This window comes from Myotis davidii, unplaced genomic scaffold (genome assembly GCF_000327345.1).
Source record: "Myotis davidii unplaced genomic scaffold, ASM32734v1 scaffold175, whole genome shotgun sequence".
NCBI lineage: Eukaryota > Metazoa > Chordata > Mammalia > Chiroptera > Vespertilionidae > Myotis > Myotis davidii.
The window spans coordinates 3,266,075-3,286,296 of NW_006286972.1; the positions used below are offsets into that span (position 1 = coordinate 3,266,075).

At 51.6% G+C, this 20,222-nt stretch overlaps 2 protein-coding genes and 1 long non-coding RNA gene across 7 annotated transcripts in view; 2 read left to right on the plus strand and 1 right to left on the minus strand.

Annotated features, from left to right (window-relative positions):
* Positions 1-3,748: 3,748 nt before the first annotated feature.
* On the plus strand, positions 3,749-5,725 carry LOC107182292. Its single transcript, XR_001513007.1, has 3 exons — positions 3,749-3,969; positions 5,076-5,136; positions 5,650-5,725. It is a non-coding gene; the product is annotated as an uncharacterized LOC107182292 (long non-coding RNA).
* A 135-nt stretch (positions 5,726-5,860) lies between these two features.
* On the plus strand, positions 5,861-13,753 carry LOC102761003 (chromosome unknown open reading frame, human C21orf58). Its single transcript, XM_015560676.1, has 6 exons — positions 5,861-5,919; positions 6,408-6,597; positions 7,383-7,494; positions 12,592-12,716; positions 13,078-13,298; positions 13,649-13,753. Exons 1-6 carry the CDS (start codon positions 5,861-5,863, stop codon positions 13,698-13,700), a joined length of 759 nt encoding a protein of 252 aa, XP_015416162.1. The 3' UTR covers positions 13,701-13,753.
* An 873-nt stretch (positions 13,754-14,626) lies between these two features.
* The window catches only part of YBEY (ybeY metallopeptidase (putative)), a 6,345-nt gene continuing 749 nt past the window's right edge, over positions 14,627-20,222 (minus strand). Inside the window, exons 1-6 of one of the 5 annotated variants that reach the window (XM_006758767.2) lie at positions 20,053-20,216; positions 19,679-19,936; positions 18,097-18,225; positions 16,799-16,867; positions 15,612-15,719; positions 14,627-15,320 (exon numbers count right to left, since the gene is read on the minus strand). In XM_006758767.2, the coding sequence (XP_006758830.1) occupies positions 15,633-15,719; positions 16,799-16,867; positions 18,097-18,225; positions 19,679-19,888 (495 nt within the window). In that variant the 5' untranslated portion in view covers positions 19,889-19,936; positions 20,053-20,216 and the 3' untranslated portion in view covers positions 14,627-15,320; positions 15,612-15,632. Of the gene's footprint in view, positions 15,321-15,611; positions 15,720-16,798; positions 16,868-18,096; positions 18,226-19,678; positions 20,217-20,222 lie in introns of those variants that run through there. The other 4 variants (XM_006758768.2, XM_015560694.1, XM_015560695.1 and 1 more) reach the window with 4 other exon arrangements.

A 20,222-nucleotide genomic window follows, 5' to 3' on the forward strand; every position in this document is an offset into this window, starting at 1 on the left:
GCGGACCACCGATTGGCGCGGTAACGCCCCAATCAGTGGAGCGCGGTGGCCTCGAATCGCTGTGGTTGGTGGATTTTAAAAGAGCCAAAGCACCGCCTTGTCTGCGCAGTCGCTGGGCCTGCGGTCCTGCTCTGGGCAGGGATGCTGAGCATTTGTGTTCTGCCGAATCCCGTGTCAGCTCCTATGCCAAAGCCTTTGCAAGCGCTGCTGTCAGTTTCATCCCGATTCGTCGCTCGGTTGTTAGACGTGGACCCCTCGGGAGTTGAGACCTACCCCTAAAGGAGCCGGGGCGCTTGAGGAACCCACTCCACCTTCCTCTTCAAGGAAGGCCTCCCACTGTCGTCTGCATCCGCTTCTACCCCGCGATCTCCCAGGGAGCAGTTCCTAGAGCACAGCCCCTTTACCTGGGAAGCAGTGACTATCCTCGGGGCTGCAGTGGGCATCTCACGTCTCATTGCTGCTGCTCCAGATACCCTCGCCCTCGTTCCTCGGGACTGAGCCCTGGTCACTGAGCCCTTCTCCGCTGGAATGCTTTCTTTGTTCATTTCACAGACAGCAACATTACTTGGATCCTTTCCTATACTGTATGTCCCTTCCCTATTGTATGACTTCGCTTCTACCTCCTGGCCTGGGGGCATCTGGACTGAAGGAGCCCACGTGCCAGGGCAGCCAGTTATGAATTCGGTGGGGATCTGGGTCAGGACCTCTAACCACAACCCAGAGGTGCAGGGACAGGTTGCCCCTGGGACTGGCGCCACTCAAGTGTATTCTTGAGACAGTGCCAAATTGAGGTCTGAGTTCATGTGTCTACCCCCAGCTTGTAGCTCCTGGGTGATGCAGCATAGGATTTGACTAGAGCGACCCCCAATCATGGGTCCACTCCAGCATCTCTGCCATAAAACCTTCCCCTGGATCAAACAATGTTAGTGAGACAGGCCAGTAAGCCAGGACAAGCAGAATAGGGAAACTGAGACCAGATAGTTATACAGCAGTTTGCAGCCATCTAGAAAAATCAAGATGCCAAGTAGTTACAGCCATCTAGTAAATCCTACTTTCCCTAAACCAGGGACACATAAGAGTAAATGGTTTGCACTTCTCCCCAACCAGAGAGTAAATAGCTTAAATCAGCGGTCACCAAGGTGGCCCGTGAGGTCCGAAAGGTTGGCGACCACTGGCTTACATCACCATACTCAGGGAGACAGAAGTCCGATTCTGTAGCCAGTGGTGTGTAGTGGGGAGGGAAGGGTGCCATGGAACAGAAGTTTTGCCAACCACACCCAAGGACAGATGAAGTTAAGAGAATAAATCTCATTTTGGTACATCAGCATAAAGCTGATGGATGTTCTATTGAAATCCTCCCCTAAGACCATCCCTGAACTCCCAGCCTTTAAAACCCCTCAAAGGTCCCAGTGCTTTGTGCTCTCTCCCAGGAGCAAGCCCATGTCCCTCCCCGCCCACCTCCCCCTTTTCCCACAGGTGCATCTCCTAAACTCTATGGGACCCACCAGGCTTGCGACCAGGGCAGCAATGGGCAGTGGCAGTCCATTCCAGATAAACCCGCTGAGCCTGTCCCTAAGCTCCCTCCCCCCTTTTTTTTTTACTTCAGTGAGGCAAAGCCGACCAGCCCAGGTGCATTTCCCCAGCCCTTCTTTGTTTCATTGTCCACAGCTTTGATAAACGTCCTCTAAAATTCACTGGACTCGTGAAATTTTTCCTGCACGAATTCAAGAACCCACACACTACAGGCTAGCCCTAGGCAGACCTTTTCAGTCACATTAGGAGGGATCCCCATGCTGGTGGGGAGTTCTGCAGAGAGGGGCATGCTGAGGCCCTGCAGACAGGAAAGGGAAACCCATACCTGTAATGCACAGCTATTGCTATTAGGACAATCTTTGGGATGAGAAACATCTCTGGATGAGAAACCGGCGCTTCTCTCTCCCCCACCCCCACTCCCCTCCCCTCCCCTGTCTAAAAAGAGCAATGGAAAAAATATCCTCAGGTGAGGATTGAAAAAAAAAAGAATAAGGAAATGAAATGAAGTATGGACTTTAGTTAATGATAATGTATCAATATAGGTTCATTAATTGTAGCAAATGTGTCATACCAATATGAGATGTTAATAATTGGGGAGCTGTACGTGGGACCTCTCTGTACTATCTTCTCAATTTTTCTGTGCATCTAAAACTGTTCTTAAAAAATAAAGTTTGGCCCTGGTTGGTTTGGCTCAGTGGGTAGAGCTACAGCCTGTAAACTGAGGGGTCTCGGGTTCGATTCTGGTCAGGGGCACATGCCCAGGTTGTGGGCTCAACCAGTGGTGGTTCTCTCTTATCATTGGTGTTTCTATCTCTCCTCCCTTCCTCTCTGAAACCAATAAAAAAATATTTTTAAAAAAATAAAGTTTGTTTTATTTTAAACTGCCAAACAAGTTCATACTCCCTAGGACAGCCGTGGGCAAACTACAGCCCGCGGGCCGGATCCGGCCTGTTTGAAATGAATAAAACTAAAAAAAAAAAAAGACCGTACCCTTTTATGTAATGATGTTTACTTTGAATTTATATTAGTTCACACAAACACTCCATCCATGCTTTTGTTCCGGCCCTCCGGGCCAGTTTAAGAACCCATTGTGGCCCTCGAGTCAAAAAGTTTGCCCACCCCTGCCCTAGGGTGTATATACCCCTGATGTCACCTCCTTAGCTACCTTGAGTTACTAACTTAACTAGTTTTTGGACACACTCAGACCTCTTAGAACATCAGAGTATGGGACATATAAAATCTAAAGACTGAAGGGCAACTTAAGGGATTTTAGCCCAATTCCAGCCACCTGATGCAAGATTCTGGGTTGGCTGCATTGAGGAGAGGGCTGTTAGGTGCTGAGCACTGCTCCTACCCCCACCCCGGACTTCGGTCACCGCTCCCATTTCAAATCTGTTCTATCTCTTCATCAGTCCGGTTGGCCCATTTGTAAACCTGAAATGGAAAGCCAAGGGGACCAAGCACCACTCCCTCTGTTCCATGGAGCCCTGCCCTCTCTACCACACTGACTACTAAGGCCTCCCCTGCTGGTCAGAGCCTCCCACTCACGCCTGCCCCAGATGTCCCCTCCACATAGCTACCAGGACGCCCATCCCTGCCTTGGCCGGGTCCCCTCCTGGCAGTCCCAGCACTAGATTCATGTCCTGCCCAGTGGGATGGGGGCCCAGCCTGTGTCCCTTGAGGAGCCAGCTGGCCTGTGAGGTGGACAAACCAGGGAGCCCCTATGGGGTTCTTTGGCCAGCTCCTTGGTGCCGCCCCCTCTGCAGCCCAGAATTTCCTGAAACCCTCAGGTAGCTGGTGCAGGGGCTTTGTCTTGCCCGGAGGGGGCCTAGGAGCAGCCAGGGGCCTGCTGGCCTCCTGGAGGTCATAATGGAGGGAGAGTGCAGGCTACTGAATGAAGGGTAGGTGGGTATGGCTGAACCCTCCCCACAGCCTCACCCTCTTCTGGGCTCTGTCATGAGGGTGGGGCTGGGACTGTCCTCCCGCCAGGACCCTGCTCTGCCCCTCGGGCCCCAGCTGCTGCCCACGTTTGCTCTCCCAAGGAGCTTTCCTGGCCACACCTGGGAATGGTAGTGTTTGCAGCAACCCCTGGGCGAGGAGTGGGCGGGGCCTGGGAAAGACTCTCCACGAAAACCTGGCAACCTGGGGCCTCCCTGTCTGCTGCGTCTAGCAACTGCCTTGGCGATGCCAGTGTTGGCTGCAGTCCTGGGAGATGTGGGGCCCGCCAGCTCCCTGGCAGAGGCCAGTCTCCACAATCCTTCATCGACAGCAGGGCTGAGGCTGCTTCTCTCCAGCTGGCTGAGCTGTGCTTTCCTGCAGGGAACTGGCAACCAGGGAGGGAGGGGCCTGCGGTGTCCCCTCTCCCACGGTCCTGGGATGCAGGATGCCACTGTGGCAGATCAAATGGCCCGACTAACCCTGAAACTCTTGGAGAAGGTAAGACATCTTTTTAACACCTGCGTATAGGAGTGCAACTTTAAAAGGTAAAATAATCTTGTGAGTGCTACTGCTTCCCAGCAAAACCCTCTCCTGTGGATTTTATTTATTTTTCTTTTTTTGTTGTTCTTTTTTCCCCCCAGTGGATTTTAGCCTTGTAATGGACTGTGGTTTCTTGAGTTTTCTTCTTTGCATTCATACAGAACCAAGTAGGTTCTTCTGGCAGTTTCCGCAGCCAGGACACAGGCACACACCTGCGGCCGACGCTTCCAGGGCCCCACAAAGGTCCCCTGAGGATGCTCTGGGCTTCAGTGTTTAAGGTGGGGGGGGGGGCTTTTATCTGCCAAGGGCCATTTGGATATTTATAACATCATCATTCGCTTACTATCAGTTTATGTTGCTATGAGAAAAGCTCCTGGATTTATTGAATTTCAAGTCTCACTTGTGGTTGCCTTGGCAGGGGCAGACCACTTGATTTTGCAGGCCTTATACGGCCCTCGGGCTAGACATTCCCCACCCTGGTTTAAGGGAAGACAGAGACCCACCTGTTGTAGGACCCACAGCCCCCTGGTCTGGGCCTGGGCACAGGGACTGGGGGACCTGTTGTCACACCAGACTTCTTACCCTCTGCTAGTCTGCATGAGCCTCAGAGACTGCCCAGCACAGCAGCTCCTCATCTCCCTACCTGCTTTGTTCCTCTCTGCTGACCTTGCAGCCCTGTACACGCCCCCCCATCTGCTGGCCCATGGGCTGCCTTGCAGGGGTTACCCCAGGACTGGCCCAGGTGGGCAGTCAGGGTGGTCAGGGACACAGAGCTAGCCTGGGTCTGGCTCTTCAGAAAGCTGTCTGGAGGGGGCCGCACAGATCAGAGCATCCACCCTCAGAGTCCAAGGAGGAATGTGTGCATGTGTGGAGAGTGTGACACACTCGCCCCTAAGAGAGGATGATGACCCTGCCGCCTGTCCCACCCTCTAGCACCCAGCACTTCCTGCCCCGTCCCCTTCATCTGGGGCATCAAAGCACAGGCAGGTGCCCCACGCCAGCCTGTGCCCCGCTCACAGAGCCTGTGCCGGGAACCGGACCCTGCCACGGTCTCTTCCTCACAGAAACTGGAGCAGGAGCGTGAGGATGTGGAAGGGGATTCCGAGGACCCCCACCTGGTGCCAGGTAAGGGCTGGGCTGTTCGGAGCCCTTTGGGCAGGCGCCAGACCCACCTTCTGCTCAGGTCCCTCCCTCTTCTGTCACTGGCAAGGCTGTGCTTAAGCTGCTCCTTACATCCAGGGCTGAAGGTTTGTTTTATCTTTACAACACTCTCTCTCACACACACACACACACGCACACACTCTCACATACCACACTCACATGCACTCACACACGCATGCACACAGGCAGGCACAGTTACACACACACACTCACACACACACGCACACACTCACACATACCACACTCACATGCACTCACACACGCATGCACACAGGCAGGCACAATTACACACACACACACACACCAGGTGCTCTGCTGAGTGCACCCTCACATCCCATCCTATAACCTTTACCTGTAAGCCCCAGGACAGGGACATCCCTCATCCCCATTTTCCACATGAGAAAACGGGCCCAGGTCACCCCCAGGTCTTGGCGGATGAGGCTGAGGTGTCCTGATGGGTCTGCACGTTCTCTCCAGGACATGAGGACAGGCCTGAGGCAGCCCTGCAGAGCGCCCTGAGGAGGAGGAAGGACCTTCGGCAGAGACTCTGGGTAGGTCGCAGCAGCCTGGGCCCAAGCTGTCCGTGGCTGAAACAACTGGCCACCACACTCAGACCCGGGTGGGGAGTGGGGGGCGGGGGGGGCTGGAGGATGGGAGTGGGGTGTGTGAGGTGGGAATGGGGGTTATCATGTCTTTCTGGACTCGGGGCCAGTTCTCTGAGGTTTGTGATTTGTGGATGGGCAGCTGGTGAGCTGCGAGCAGCTGAGATTTCACGCCTGGGGCACTGGGAACAGCTCTGTCTGTGGTCTGGGCTCTGACAAGCATGCGATTGGCTAGGCACCTGCTCTGGTGGTACATTATCCCAGCTGGAGATGCTGAGTAAAGGGCCCACTTCCTACAGGAAGTGGAAGCCCGGAGGCTGGTCCCAACTCCGTCCCCCAGCAGCAGGAAGGAGCACTCCAAGTCCACACAAATAGTTACGATAAATGTAGCGTATCACCTGTAGCGAAGGGGACGGGGACGCGGAGGCAGCCAGAACCAGAAACTAGTTCATATGATTTGGTAAATTTTAAAAGAAGCAATGTTCTCAGGCCCTGCGTTCAGGCCTGGCTCCATCCTAGGGAAGCCCTGCAGGGCAGTGATGGAGACTCCAGGTGTCCCACACGGGCCGCCCACCAGGGAAGAGCCCAGGGCACACCTCCCACCCCAGGTTTGGTGGCTGCCCCTCTGAACAGCAGTCTCTGGTTGGCGTTGCAGGAACAGCAACTCCTGGAAGAGCTCTCCCGCGCCCACGACCACTCCTGGAGAGGGCCCAGCAGGGGAGCCCGGGGGTCAGCGCTGCCAACAGAGGTGCCCCCTGGCATCTACCCTGCCGCCTCCTCACCCCCGCCGCCCCTGGAGCTGCCTCGGGTCATCCAACACTCGGTAGGTCTTCCTCCTGGTGCAGCCAGGGGCAGAACCCCTGTGGGAAGGCTCTGTGCCCACGGAGACCTCCCATCTCCGGCAAGCTCAGCAGCCCTGTGAGGGTGCTCTGAGGAGGTTGTTTGGCCGAAAGCCCACAGTGGTGCACTCACCACACCCAGACACTCACAAGGACATCAGGGGCTCATCTCAGGCATCCTCGCAGGTGCCCTAAGACAGGGCTTTGGGGATTGTGGTCTTGTCCCCTCATTACAGATGGAAGGCTGGGTCCCAGGTCCTAACTTTCACTCTAGGAGTAGACGTATTAGGGAAATTTGGCATCAGAAGGACCCTGAATTAGGGGAAGAAGTGTTTTAACTTTTTTCAAAACTTCAAAATGACCAGGAGAAGCTTCAGACCTTAATTTCAACACATAAATTGCAAGGAAGGGGGTGTTTTACACAAACATTCAATCCATAAGACACCATATCGTAAGCTAATGCCCATACTCACATGATTATCTGTTCAGCCATCAATTCAACCTGTAGGGTTAATCAGCAAAGTTCCCCTTGGATGGATGGATAGATAAGTAGATGGACAGGTTGATGGATGGTTGGATGACTCGGTAGATGCATGGGTGAGTAGGTGAGTGGGTAGGTGAGAGAGTGGGTGGGTGAGTGGATAGGTGGACAGGTGTGTGGATGGGTGGGTGGGTGGGTAGATGCATGGGTGAGTGTGTGGATAGGTGGGTGCTGTAGTATACTCTCTCCAAGGACGCATTCAGTAGCTAGTCACCTGGTTCTTCCTAGGTCCCCCAGGCTCCTCCCACCATCATTCAGCAGCTACCTCAGCAGCCACTCATTGCACAGATTCCCCCTCCCCAGGCCTTCCCAGCTCAAAGGTCTGGAAGTATTAAGGAAGGTAAGTGTTCGATATTAATATTGTGGTGGGCTTATGAAATTCTCTACTGAAAGGGAAACTATTTTGTAAGCAGGATAGTCATTTAGAGTCAGCTTCTGGCTACTCAACTAAAGTCACCCGTTACCAACATGAAAATGGCTTTAACTCTGAGAAATGTTTCCATGATGGATATTGCCGAGTGAAGAAAAGATATAAAAAAAAGAGGACTTGCCCGAATGGTGTGGCTCAGTGGTTGAGTGTTGATCCATGCACCAAGGGGTCACCAGTTCTGTTCCCAGTCAGGCACATGCCCAGGTTGCAGGCTTGATCCCCAGCAGAGGGCATGCAGGAGGCAGCCAATGGATGTTTCTTCTCCCTTTCCCTCTCCCTTCCTCTCTGAAATCAATTAAAAAAAAATCTTCCTCTCTGAAATCAATTAAAAAAAAATCTATATATACATAAAAGCTTAAGCGACCATTATGACCAAATGATGGGACCAACCCGTCACTATGATGTGCACTGACCACCAGGGGTGTGTGCGGAACATGGGAGGCGTCGGCAGCAGGTGGCAGAGTGCAGAACATGGTGGGCATTGGCCACAGCAGGATGGTGGAACAGGTTGGGATTCCCCCCACCCTGCCCCCCTGGGCCAGCAGGCCCCGATTGCCTGATTGGGGCACAGCCCCAGGCTGGGACAGGGAACCAGAGGTGGGTGGCGGCAGACACGGCCCCTTTCCCAGGGGGCTTGGCCTGCAACCACTTGCCACGGTGGTGGCACAGCGGCAAGGGAAGGAGAAGTGGGGGAGGCAGGGAACTGCACAGTGGTGGCATCGGTATCAGGCGCTCGTCCTTCTGCGCCTGTGTCCCGTTGCCTACTCTCCCTACACTTCCCCCCTGCTCCCCGCCCCAGGCCTTCAGGCCCTGATCAGCCCAGCCCTGATCACAGGCCAGGCCTAGGGATCCCATCGATTCGTGAATTTTGTGCACCGGGCCTCTAGTATTTTTAGTAAATACATAAAAATTGTGCTAAAAAACACAAAGCATAAAATTTACCATCTTAACTATGTTTAAGTGGTGTTAACGATGTTCATTGTTATGCAACAGATCTTTAGAACTTTCTCATCTTCCCAAACTAAAACTCTGTCCCAGTGAACACTAACTCACATTCCCCTCCCCCAGCCCCTGGCACCCACCATCTAATTTCTGTGTCTCTGAAGCTGAATCTGTTAGGAACCTTATGTAAAATGGAATCACACAGCATGTGCGATTCCTTTTGTGGCTGGCTTATGTCACTGGCGTAATGTCCTCAAGGTTTATCTGTGCTGTCGTGCTTGTCGGAATATCCTTCCTTTTCAAGGCAGAATAAAACCAGAATGAGCTGCTACTCATGCCCACATCTTGCTCATCCCTTCATCCATCTGTGGACACTTGGGTTACTTTCACTCTATCTCAAGAGTCTTAAGTTAATCACATCTGCAAGGTCCCTTTTGCCCTGTAATGAAACACCATCACAGGCTCTGGGGATTAGAAAGTGGACATCGCTGGGGCCATTGTTCAGCCCACTGCACTAACCAATCACAGTATCTCACAAATTGTGGGTGCGTTCTTTTTTTTATTTTATTTATTATTATTTTAAAATATATTTTATTGATTTCAGAGAGGGAGGGAGGGAGAGGGAGAGAGATGGAAACATCAATGATGAGAGAGAATCATTTATTGACTGCCTCCTGCATGCACCCTACTGGGGATCGAGCCCAAAACCTAGACTGGAATTGAACCCGGGACCTTTCAGTCCGCAGGCCGACACTCTATCCACTGAGCCAAACCGGGTAGAGCTGCATTTTTAAAAATATATATATATATTTTTAAATTGATTTTTAGAGAGAGAGGAAACGGGCGGGAGAGAGAGAGAGAAACCTTAATTGGCTATTTTCTGCAGGCCCCCTACCGAGGGTCGGGCATGTGCCCTGACTGGGAATCGAACCGCCAACCTTTCTGTACATGGGACGACACCCAGTCAAGTCACACTGGCAAGGACTGGGTGCATTCTTTTTGGGGTTGGATGTTCCATTTCTTTCCTGCGGGGGCTACCACAGCAGTGCTGCTCTGGAGGTTGCTGTCTTCCGGTGACGGGACATGCGTGTGGGGCACGTGCTGGGGAAGGAGGTGGCCCAATCAGGAAACACTGCCGGGCAGTCTTCCCAAGTGGTGACTCCCATGTATATGCCACAGAAAGGAAGGAGAGTTTCAGTTGCCTGCAGCAATTCACCAACACTCCGTGTTTTCAGATTTTTTTTTCCATTTTTGCCAATCTGTTGGGCATGAGTAGTAGGTCATTCTGGGCTTAATTTACGTTTCACCTTTTATATACAGGATGTCCCCCCCAAATGTATACACACTTTAACTGCTCAATTTGGCAAGTGAAATGTATTTTAATAAACTTTGCCTTTATAATTATTCAAATTGTGTGCATACATTTTTGGGGACACTCCATAGTTATTGGCCATTTGATACCCGTTGGTGTGAAGTGCCCATTTAAGTATTTTGCCCACTTTTCTTTCAGGTTGCTTGCCTCTCATTGATTTATAGGAATTCTTTTTTTTTAATATATTTTATTGATTTTTTTTTCCAGATAGGAAGGGAGAGGGATAGAGAGCTAGAAACATCAATCAGCTGCCTCCTGCACACCTCCCACTGGGGATGTGCCTGCAACCAAGGTACATGCTCTTGACCGGGAATTGAACCTGTGACCTTTCAGTCTGCAGGCCGACGCTCTGTCCACTGAGCCAAACAGGGCTATAGGAACTCTTTATATGCTACAACGGGTCCTTTTTTGATATATGTATTACAAATATTAAGCCCTTTTGTGGCCTGCCCTTTCTCTCTTAATGTCTTCAGGTGAAGTTCTTAACTTTACTAATAGGTGTTCGGGCTCTTTCCTTTATGGTTAGTGCCTTGGGTGTCCTGTTTGAAGTTTTTACCTGCTCAAGGTCATATTGTCTCACATGGCTGTTTACGTTTCACATTCAGATCCACGATCCCTCTGGACTGGCTGTGTGTGTGCTATGAGTTAGGGATCAACACTATTTTCTTTTTGCCGTGGCATCAGTCTGAACCTGTGCCCTTGACTGAAGGCTCTCCCATTGCACTACCGTGTCCCTCTGTCAGGAAGCGTCCCTTCAGCGAACAGGATGTGTCCATTTCTGCGCTCGCTCCTGTGTAATCTAATCTTTTCACTCCTGACTCTATCAGTGGGAGTCCTGGAGGCCTGACTGGGAAGTGTCCCCTCAGAGGCTTGAACTGCTGCTGGTGGGTGGGGTCTGCCCCAGCCCAGTTCAAGAGCCCTTCCCAGATGGGGCCGCCAGCCAGCCTCTCCAACTGCTTATCATTCAGGGTCAGAGTTCCCACAGCTGTGCTGCTGCAGGAACCTGGCTCTGCGTCTGCACCTCCCACAGTGCCCCAACCCTGGGCAAAATCTGTTAGTCAGGGCTCTGCAGAGAAACAGAAAAATAGGATGTGTATACAGAGAGAAAGGTGTGTTTTAAGGAATTGGCCTGTGTGATTATGGAGACCTGGTTAGTCCCAAATCTGCAGGGTGGGCTGGCCCACGGGGGACCCAGGGAGAGTTTCCGTTGGAGTGGGAAGGCTACTGGCTGGGGTCCTGTGTCCTGTTGAGCCCCTGCCCCTGGGCCTCCAGGCTCCTGTTCGTTTGCCTGGGAGTATGAATGGTCCTAGGGGACCTGCCGTCCTTTGGTGAGTCTGACAGAGCCTGGAGGAAATGCCTAATTTCCTGGACCGAGCTGCTGTGGAAACAACCCATGTTTACCTCTTGTGCCGACAAAATTTACGTTTCATAGCATCCAGAGTTGGTGAATATATCCCGGAGCTGCTGTAACAAAGCACCACAAGCCAGGTGGCTGGAAACCACAGAAATCCAGTCACAGTCCGGAGGCCAGAATCCAGGGGTCACAGGGCCATCCTCCCTCCAGGGAGGGTCCTCCTGCTTCTTCCAGCGGTGGCTCTGCTGTATCGCAAATCAGCAAGCTGGACAGACGCCTTAATGAGCCAATTAGTTAGGAGTCATCTTTATTGTGCAGGTTCAGAGCAGATTACCTCTGTCAAATTCCGAACAAACATAGGAGGGAGAATTTCTTTTTATATCCTTCTAGTTCTTTGTGTAAGTTATTTTTGTAGACAGCGTGTAACCTTGAGTATATACCATATCTAGCAAACCCCTGCCATATCTATACAGACACCTGTAACCTTGGATACAAACACTTGGCATGAGAATGGGAATTATCATCAGTATCAGCGTATCAGTCCCTTTAGATGGCTAGCTTGCAAGGTCAGACAGTTAAGTTTATCTTTTCTATTATTGAAGCTAAAAACAAAGTTACGTTACACTCTAAAAATAACAGAGTTGACCTACAGAATAAGAAACAAAGAATAACAGAGTAGCCCTAACCGGTTTGGCTCACTGGATAGAGTGTCAGCCTGCGGACCGAAGGATCCCAGGTTCAATTCTGATCGAAAAGAATAACAGAGTAGTTCAAACAGCAGCTTTCCAAAGGAGGGACCACATGCTTCAGTCCAGGTGTCCTGGGCTGTAGCTCAATCGCTCGTCTCTGTCCGTGTCTGTGCTCCCCTTTGGTCTCCATCTCCCTCTGCCTGTCTCTTATAAACACACTTGCCCTTGGACTCGGGCCCCAACTGGATAATCCACAGTGATGTCACCTCAAGATCCTTCATTACATCTGCAAAGACCCTTTTTCCAAACAAGGCCATGTTCTGAGGTCAGGGGCCACCATGCAGTCTCCATGGGCTTGAGAAATCTGCCAGCAGGAAGGCAAGAGGAGCCACCTCCTAGGAGCCCAACTGGACACCGTCCACACACTTTATAGCATACACACCCTCTGACCTGGAAATTTCAGGTCTGGGAATGTGACTCTCCCTCCCCCACTACCCCCCACCCCCATTGCAGGAGGAGGAACAGATACCTGGAACACTCTACACCTATTTTAACAAATAGGCTGCTCTAAAGCTTTGTTCTCGGGTGAGACCCCTGACGGTCGGGCGAGCCCCTGTGTGTGACCGAGCCCCTCCTCCCCGCCCTTTTAGACATGGTGGAGGTGATGCTGCTGCAGAACGCACAGATGCACCAGGTCATCATGCAGAGCCTGATGCTCCAGGCCGTGCCCCCAATGGCCTCTGCTTCCTCCAGGGGACCGCAAGCCACCCTGCAGGTAGGCTCAGCCTGGAGCAGACACCAGGTAAAGGACGCCACCCAAATAAACACTTCTGGACATTGTGTATCTGTGTAACTCTGAAAAGCACATTTTTAGCTCCGGGGGCCTGTAATCTGGCCGTGAAATCACACAGTTCTCCCCCATCCCCCTCAGATGAGGAATGAGTTGTGCAGTTTGAGGCCCAGAAAGCTGCTTCCTTGGGATGAGTTCTCCGCGCCCCCTCCCCCCCATTTTCTCCCTCCCTTCCCTTCCCTTCCTGGGCTCTGAGGCCACCCTAAGTCAGGAACGCGAGTGGGGGTGGGGGAAGAGGGTGCCTGAAGCAGCAGGTCCCAGTTGAAATGAGCTGCTGTTTGTGCAGTGGCCTCACCCCACCGGGCTGCGAGCTGAGAGGCAGAAGCCGCCTTCCGTGCACCATCACCACCACTATGCGCCCCCAGCCCCGCTGCAAGCCGCACCTGGCTCACCCGTGGCTTACTCCATGTGGCCCTCCGTGGTCTCCGCCACCGCCCTCCCACCTGCCGCCAGCTTCCTGCCCACCATGCGTCACTTGGCCGCCCCCTCTGCCGCTGCCCTTAGCACGTAAGGATCCCCGAACCCCGTTGCCCTTCCCCACCCCTACTGAGAAGACAGTGGACGTAGGTCTCTGTCAGGTTCCTAGGCTGCAGAGGGAATTGGGAAAGGGCCCAGAAAGGCCCTGCCATCTCCTGAGGGACACAGTGGGACCATGGAGCCTCACCCCCACCCCCACCCCACGGCCACCTCCTGGGGAAGCTTGGGTCATTTGTCTAATCCAGATGATCCTGGGTATGTCCAGTCCAAGCATGGCTGCAAGGGCCCCCTCCTGATCCCCAGAGCGAAACTCACCTGCCCCGTGCACCTGTGAGCCCTGTGGGGCAGTAACGACACCCAGACTCCTGCCTTTCCTCTAGGGCTGCGCCTGACGGTTTCCTGCCTGCACCCGCCCCGGCTCCGGGCCAGTGAGCCCCCAATACCTGCCTGGTGAGCCTCACGGTCCCTCTTCCCTCAGGGACGTGGTCAGAAAAACCAGGTGGAAGCCTGACAGTGGTCCCTGGCCGCTGAGATCACAAGGAAACACAGGGGTGTTGTCAGAAAGGATGCCCAGGAGCCACAGGAAGAAGACCCATAGCATAGATGTAGCCACATAAGAATATAAACCTTCCCATGGGAAGCAGCGCAGAGGCGAGGGAGGAAAGCAGCTGCTGCAGACGGAGATGTGCTGTCCTGGGAGGAAGCACTGGTGACAGGTAGACCCACCTGCTAGCCCGGCCTTTCTCCTGCGAATAAACCCGCAGAACTGCACACGGCTCCTGGAGAGGGGGCTGGGCCCGAGGCCCTTCTGGTTCTGTTAGGTTTCTCACCTGATGAATCCGGTACCTTTACTCTTTTTAAAAAATATGTTTTTATTGATTTGAGAGAGAAAGAGAGTGGGATAGAAAGACAGAAACATCGATTGGCTGCCTCCTGCACAGCTGCACCCAGGCATGTGCCCTGACCAGGAATCAAACCGGTGACCTCTGGGTTCATCGGCTGATGTTCAAGCACTGACCCACATCGCTAGGCTGTTACCTGTACTCTTTCTGTACTCCTTGTTACTCTTTTCCCTTGGTGGGATTAGTATGTTCTCTGCTTTTTAATAGTTTTCATGTAAATGTCATTTTTGAGTAGCAGCATGCTTTCATGGCCCCATTTGGGGTACATCAGCAGGTTCCCTAGGTTCACCAGCAGGAGCCCTATCTTTGCACCCCCGGGTCTCCAGGAGGATGTCGGAGGAAGCACGATGCCCGCTTTGCTGCACGCAGGTCCCCTCTGGGCTGACGTCGGGGCCGAACCGTCCCACAGCCCAGTCTCTTGTTAAATGCACCAATTAAAGGTCTGGCCATATTTCCTATTTTCACATTATTTTTTCTAACATGGCTTCGGTTTTATTTCTCAACATTATTAACAGAGGGAAGACATCTGACAAGTCCACTGTGTTTGGGTGATGTGGTAAACTGGAAAAACTCAGTTCAGTACACCTCCTGAGCAGGGGGAATCACATGGGGTCACATGGGAGTCACGTGGAAAGCCCCTTGGGGGTACCTGGTGCTCATGAGGGCACATGGAGGGACAAGACCAGCAGGTCTCAGGACCCTTTCAGTCTCTTAAAAAGGATTTCGGAGCCAAGAGCTTTGTGATTACAAGCAGGCCATGCGCAGCCAACAGTGACTCAGGGATAGCACAGGCTCAAGCCCTTATCCCCAAGAGCTGGGGGAAGTGCAGGCGGAGACAGGACACAAATCCAGTGGGAAATGTGTTTCTAACACACTGGTTTTCATGTTTCTAACATAGACTCATAGGGGAAACCAAATTCTCAGACTTGCAGCATCCCTGGTTGTTCTGGCCAAAAAGGATCTGAGAGGCTGTGTTACTGCCATGACCTCTTGGAACTCCCTGCGTGTGGTCAGGATCCTGACTTGACAGGTTCAGGTGATGGAGGCCCCAGCTGGCTGGCTGGCTGGCTGGCTGGCTGGGTGCCTGTCCCGTCCACCATCTGCTCCCACATAAAGGCCCCCAGGCCGCTTGTTTCATCCTCCTGGGTGGCTACAGAGGTGAGAGAGAGAAAGGTTTCATTACCAAAGGCAGAAACCCAGGGAGGGACAGGTTAGATGCACTAAGAGTTTAGAACTGTCCTATTTACAATACTGAAAACATGTCTGCTGTGTTCTAAGTCAAGACATGAATGGACATTTCTCCTGTACTTTAAGGAATAGTTCCACTCATGGAATTTAGCCCCGGCTCGGGCATTGACCAGCCCTCCGTCTGGGGAAGCCCCTGACCCTCGGGACCCACGGGGAGGGGTCCCTGTGCCCTGGAGGGTCCCTCAGGTACTACCTGCGTCATGGGCTGTGCTCATCAGAAGAGGTCCCTGCTCAGGGGCTGGAGCCTGGCCCCAGTGCGCCGGCTCAGCTCCTCGAGAACCTGCTTCTCCTTCTGGTACATCTGCAACGAAGGAACGAAAACCAACCCTGGACTTGCCCAGCTGGCCTGGCTGCTCAGGCCCTGGGGAGTCCTTGGCTGGGCCCAGGGTTCCCTCTTCTGCAAATCCCTCCCTGAGGTCCGTGTCCACGGTTATGGCATGGGGAGCCTTGGCCATAGGGCTTCCCTCAAGGTTCTGCTCATGGGTGCCCGGCACCTGTGCACAGGGAGTGCCAAAATGCTGCCTGCAGAGTGAACGATGGAGACGGGCAGGAGAGGCTGTGGGCTGGGGCAGAGGGGGTGATCTTGGGGAGGAAAGAGGAGAGCCTGCCTGGGGTCACAGGAGAACAGGCGCAGGACACAGGGGAGGGAGGGGGTGCAGATGGCTCCTCTGGGGGGAAGGGTGGTCAGGGCTCGGAGGTCTGGGGTCCCTGGCAGACTGCACATGCTGAGACTTAGATCTGCTGGATGTAGAGGTGGAGGGCTGAGGAGGAAGTGGCCACAGTAAGGCCGGCATCTGACAGGAAGGGGAGGTGGAGCCAGGGTGAGGCTGGTGTGGCCCAAGCCTAGGATGGCCGGGGGAGACGACGTGTGTCAGGGACTTCTTTTGTTAATGAAAAAGCTTCTTATGCCTTTCAGAGAATCTGACTATTTGACTACAAATATAGTTTGAGTTTATTAAACACAATATGGTTTGTATACCAACATGGACCTTTACAAGTGGGTAAACATTGGCCCCCTTCGAGGAAACCAACTGCTCCATAACTTTACACAATAGGTCTCTATCAGACGCCTGCACATTTTAAATCCTGTTCGCAACTGATAAATAGCATCACAGTTTCTCTCACGAAGATTTTGTAACTTTAAGCCATCAGAATTTCATAGAATTTTTAGAATTCAGTCTCTCTGCTCAGACTTTCAATAGTGAGTTAATAATACAGTTAACAGCATTTGGGGAGCCCAATATTTAAAACAAACATTGTCTTTTTTAATAAAGTAAATGTGTATAAAATTCCTTATTTTACTGTTTTTTTCCAAGTTTGGTTTTCATCAACTGCAAGGGGCAGGCCGGGCAGCCCTGGCTGGTGGGGGATGGCACCTACCTTCTGCCATGTGGCCTCTGTGTCATGTGTGAAGCCCAGTAGATGACAGAGCCCATGAGTGGCAGTCACCTGTTGAACAATTAAAAAGCTTGCCTCAGGGGCTGACCATGACCAAGCCAGGAGCCAGGGGAGGAGGAAGGCAGGGAGAGCTTAGCTCACATCCGGTGGGAGGTTAGGAACCCTCCTCTGGGCCCAGGCAGGGCTTTGGGAGTCGGTGGCAGCAGCACCAAGGGTGTGAGTGGGCGATGAGAACAGGGGTGGGGTTCAGAAAAGATCAGGTAGACCAGGGCCCTGTCAGGGATGTGAAGACCAGGATCTCTGGGGTAGGGAGGGTCCGTGATTATTTCCTGAGGAGACACCTGCTTTTCAGGGCAGAGGGAAGGGTCGGAGGAGTGGTGAGATGTGGAGGATAAGGTGGTCGTTGGAGGGTACCCAGGGCTATTAGAAGGTGCCTACGTGCAGTTGGCAGCCAGGAGGGTGGAGAGTGGCTTGGCTGGTCCTGTGACAGGGGATGAGGGTCCCAGGAGTGGTGGGATGGCCCTCTACTTCGATACAGAACCCTCAGGAGGTGCCGGGAAGTGAAATCAGATTTCCACAATTGCACCCTCGATCATGCCCACCCTCCCCCTGGGGTGCACCACTGCCAGCCATAGAGATCCCAGAGCTGGACCCTGCTGACAAGTCCTGACTACACTGTGTTTCCTGATGCTCAGGAAGAAAGGGAAACCTCCTCTTCCCCCACCAAAACCTGCTCACTCTGGGTCTCACATGGAAGCACTAGGTAGGAAGACCCCTCAATCGAATCCTTGGGGAAGTTAAAATATGACTCTATCACACTCAATACTTTCAGAACACTCCCCCTGTCCTTTTTTTTTTTTTTAATATAATAAGCTGAGGACAGATCTGGAAGGCCCTGGATGCTAGAATTTTGTCCACTTTGGGCAGTTTCCTAAGAAGCTTATTCAGCAAGCCTACATTAACTACACAGCCTGCTGAGCGCACGGTAAAAGCTAAAACAGGGTCACTACTGGGAGTGTCCCTTATCTCACATCTCAGTTAGGGAGAAACTCCCTGTCCTCTTCCCACCCCTGGCACTGCCACAGGGCATGCAGATCCCACTCCGCCACCTTCCCCTCCGTGGATCTCCCTCTCTGTGGGTCTCCCTCCATAACCCTTGTTCTTCACGTGGGCAATAGTGTGGACACAGGTGGCACGTCGCCAACCTCTTTATGGCCTGGGTTAAGGACACGGTATTTCTTTTGCTAGGCAGAACCTGTCATTTCAGCATTCCTACTCACAGTCAGGATGTCACAGTAGTCTTCATTTTCTTTGCACTGCTGGAAGATATACTCCACTCCTAGGAAAATGTCCCCCAGATTATAGTCATCCGGAAAATCCGGCTGGGGGATTTCACCTGCTTTCAGATTCTGCAAATGAGGAAACAGATTGTGAGAACAGGACCTCAGGAACACTAACCTGACGACAGGCCTACAGATTTCATTCTGGAAGGCACTGTCCCCTGACTAGTCCGGAGCGGGGACGGGGGACCACAAAGCCACTACACACAAGTGACTTAAGATGTTTCCACCTGGTCCAGTGATTTTCTTTCCATCTCTTTCGTCCTTCCCAATGCACAGTCACACAGATTACGTCTAGGAGTTAAATCACCACATTGATATAATTTTATACTTCTGTTCTTTCCTCCTGGTATTTTGTCCTAAATAGCCTTTCACATTTTCTTATTTAAAGACCATAAGCACTAGTCCATTCAGTTGACAGCAAGCCAGTAACCTATGGCTGCATATTTACTTGGTATTGTTAATGGCTATTTTTTCTATCAAGGAAAATAAGTGAACCTTTTACAAAATTTAAATTCTTTATTGTTGAAAGTTTTACACGTCTCCCTTTCCCCCCATTGACCTCTTCCTGGCTGCTCCCACCCCCCTGCATATGCCCTCACCACCCCACTGTCTGTGTCCATTGGTTATGCATAAGCATGTATACAAGTCCTTTGGTTGATCTATTACCCCTCTTTCATCCTCCCCTGCCTTCCCTCTGAGGTTTGATGGTCTGTTCGATGCTTTTATGTCTCTGAATCTATTTTTGTTCATCAGTTTACATTGTTCATTATATTCCACAAATGAGTGAGATCATGTGATACTTAGTAAGTGAACATTTTAATGCATTTTTACATTAAGCATTTAATATTTTATAGTCTTCCTTCTTTGGTTTATTTCTGTAGGTGTGACACTAGTGGACTGAAGTCTGTTGCCAAGCTGCTTTCTAATTTATGCTGCTACTAACCCGTGTAAAGCCCAGAATGACTCATTTGCGTAACTGAGAGTGATCTGACAGCTATCACAAGTTTGTAGAAAATATTTACACAAGTCTCTTCTTTTATTCAGTGTTATTTAATTTTTAACCATACATATTCATTATTGATTCACACTCAAAACTGCTAATTCAGCCCTAGCTGGTTTGGCTCAGTGGATAGAGCGCTGGCCTGCGGACTGAAGGGTCCCAGGTTTGATTCCGGCCAAGGGCACATGCCTGGGTTTCAGGCTCAATCCCCAGTAGGGGACCTGATGGAGGCAGCCAATCAATGATTCTCATCATTGAATGATGTTTCTATCTCTCTCTCCCTCTTGCTTACTCTTTGAAGAAAATAAATATACAAACAAAAAAACCCTGCTAATTCACTGACCCCATTAGGTGGGGAAAGGGGAGAAATGGGCATTGATCAATAGGGTTGATCTCTACTCTCGTGTATATTTTGAAAGTTTTCAAAATAAAACTAAAAAATCATGTCTGTAGTGTAATTAACAGGAAATTTACACTGAATGGTAGGCTAGACAAGGCGAGGAGGAAAATACTTTTTACCTCATGAAAGGGAAAAGAAAGCACATCAGTTGGGGTGTTTTTCTCTCTGTAGATCCTGTTGATGTGCTGAATACTCTTGTTGTCAACACAGATGATCCCCAGGTCGAATTTCTGGACTCCTAAAATACTCCTGACGATCTCCATCCTCTGGCGGAGCGGCACTCTCCGCAGGGGGACAGCCCGCTGCAGGTTTCTGAGCACCAGACTCATTCCAGGAGGACACCGGGCACTTTAGAAAAGTCTGTAAAGGAACCTGTGCTTCAAGTTGAAGAGAAGACAAATCAGTCCTAGGAAGTGCAACACGCACACAAAATCAAGTCATTTTATTTGGTGCAATTCATTGAAAAAAAAAATTGCAGGAATTTACATTTTACCATACGAAAAATATAAAAATGAAGGTCTCTAAAACGACGCCAGAGTCAGGCAAGCCAGAAGAGGTAACAGTAGCCACAGGAAATGAAGGCTGGTGGAGAGGAAGGGACATTAATAGTGCGGGCGGGTGAGCGGGGTCGGGGCAGTGGAAGTGGAGGAGGGGAGGGTAGAA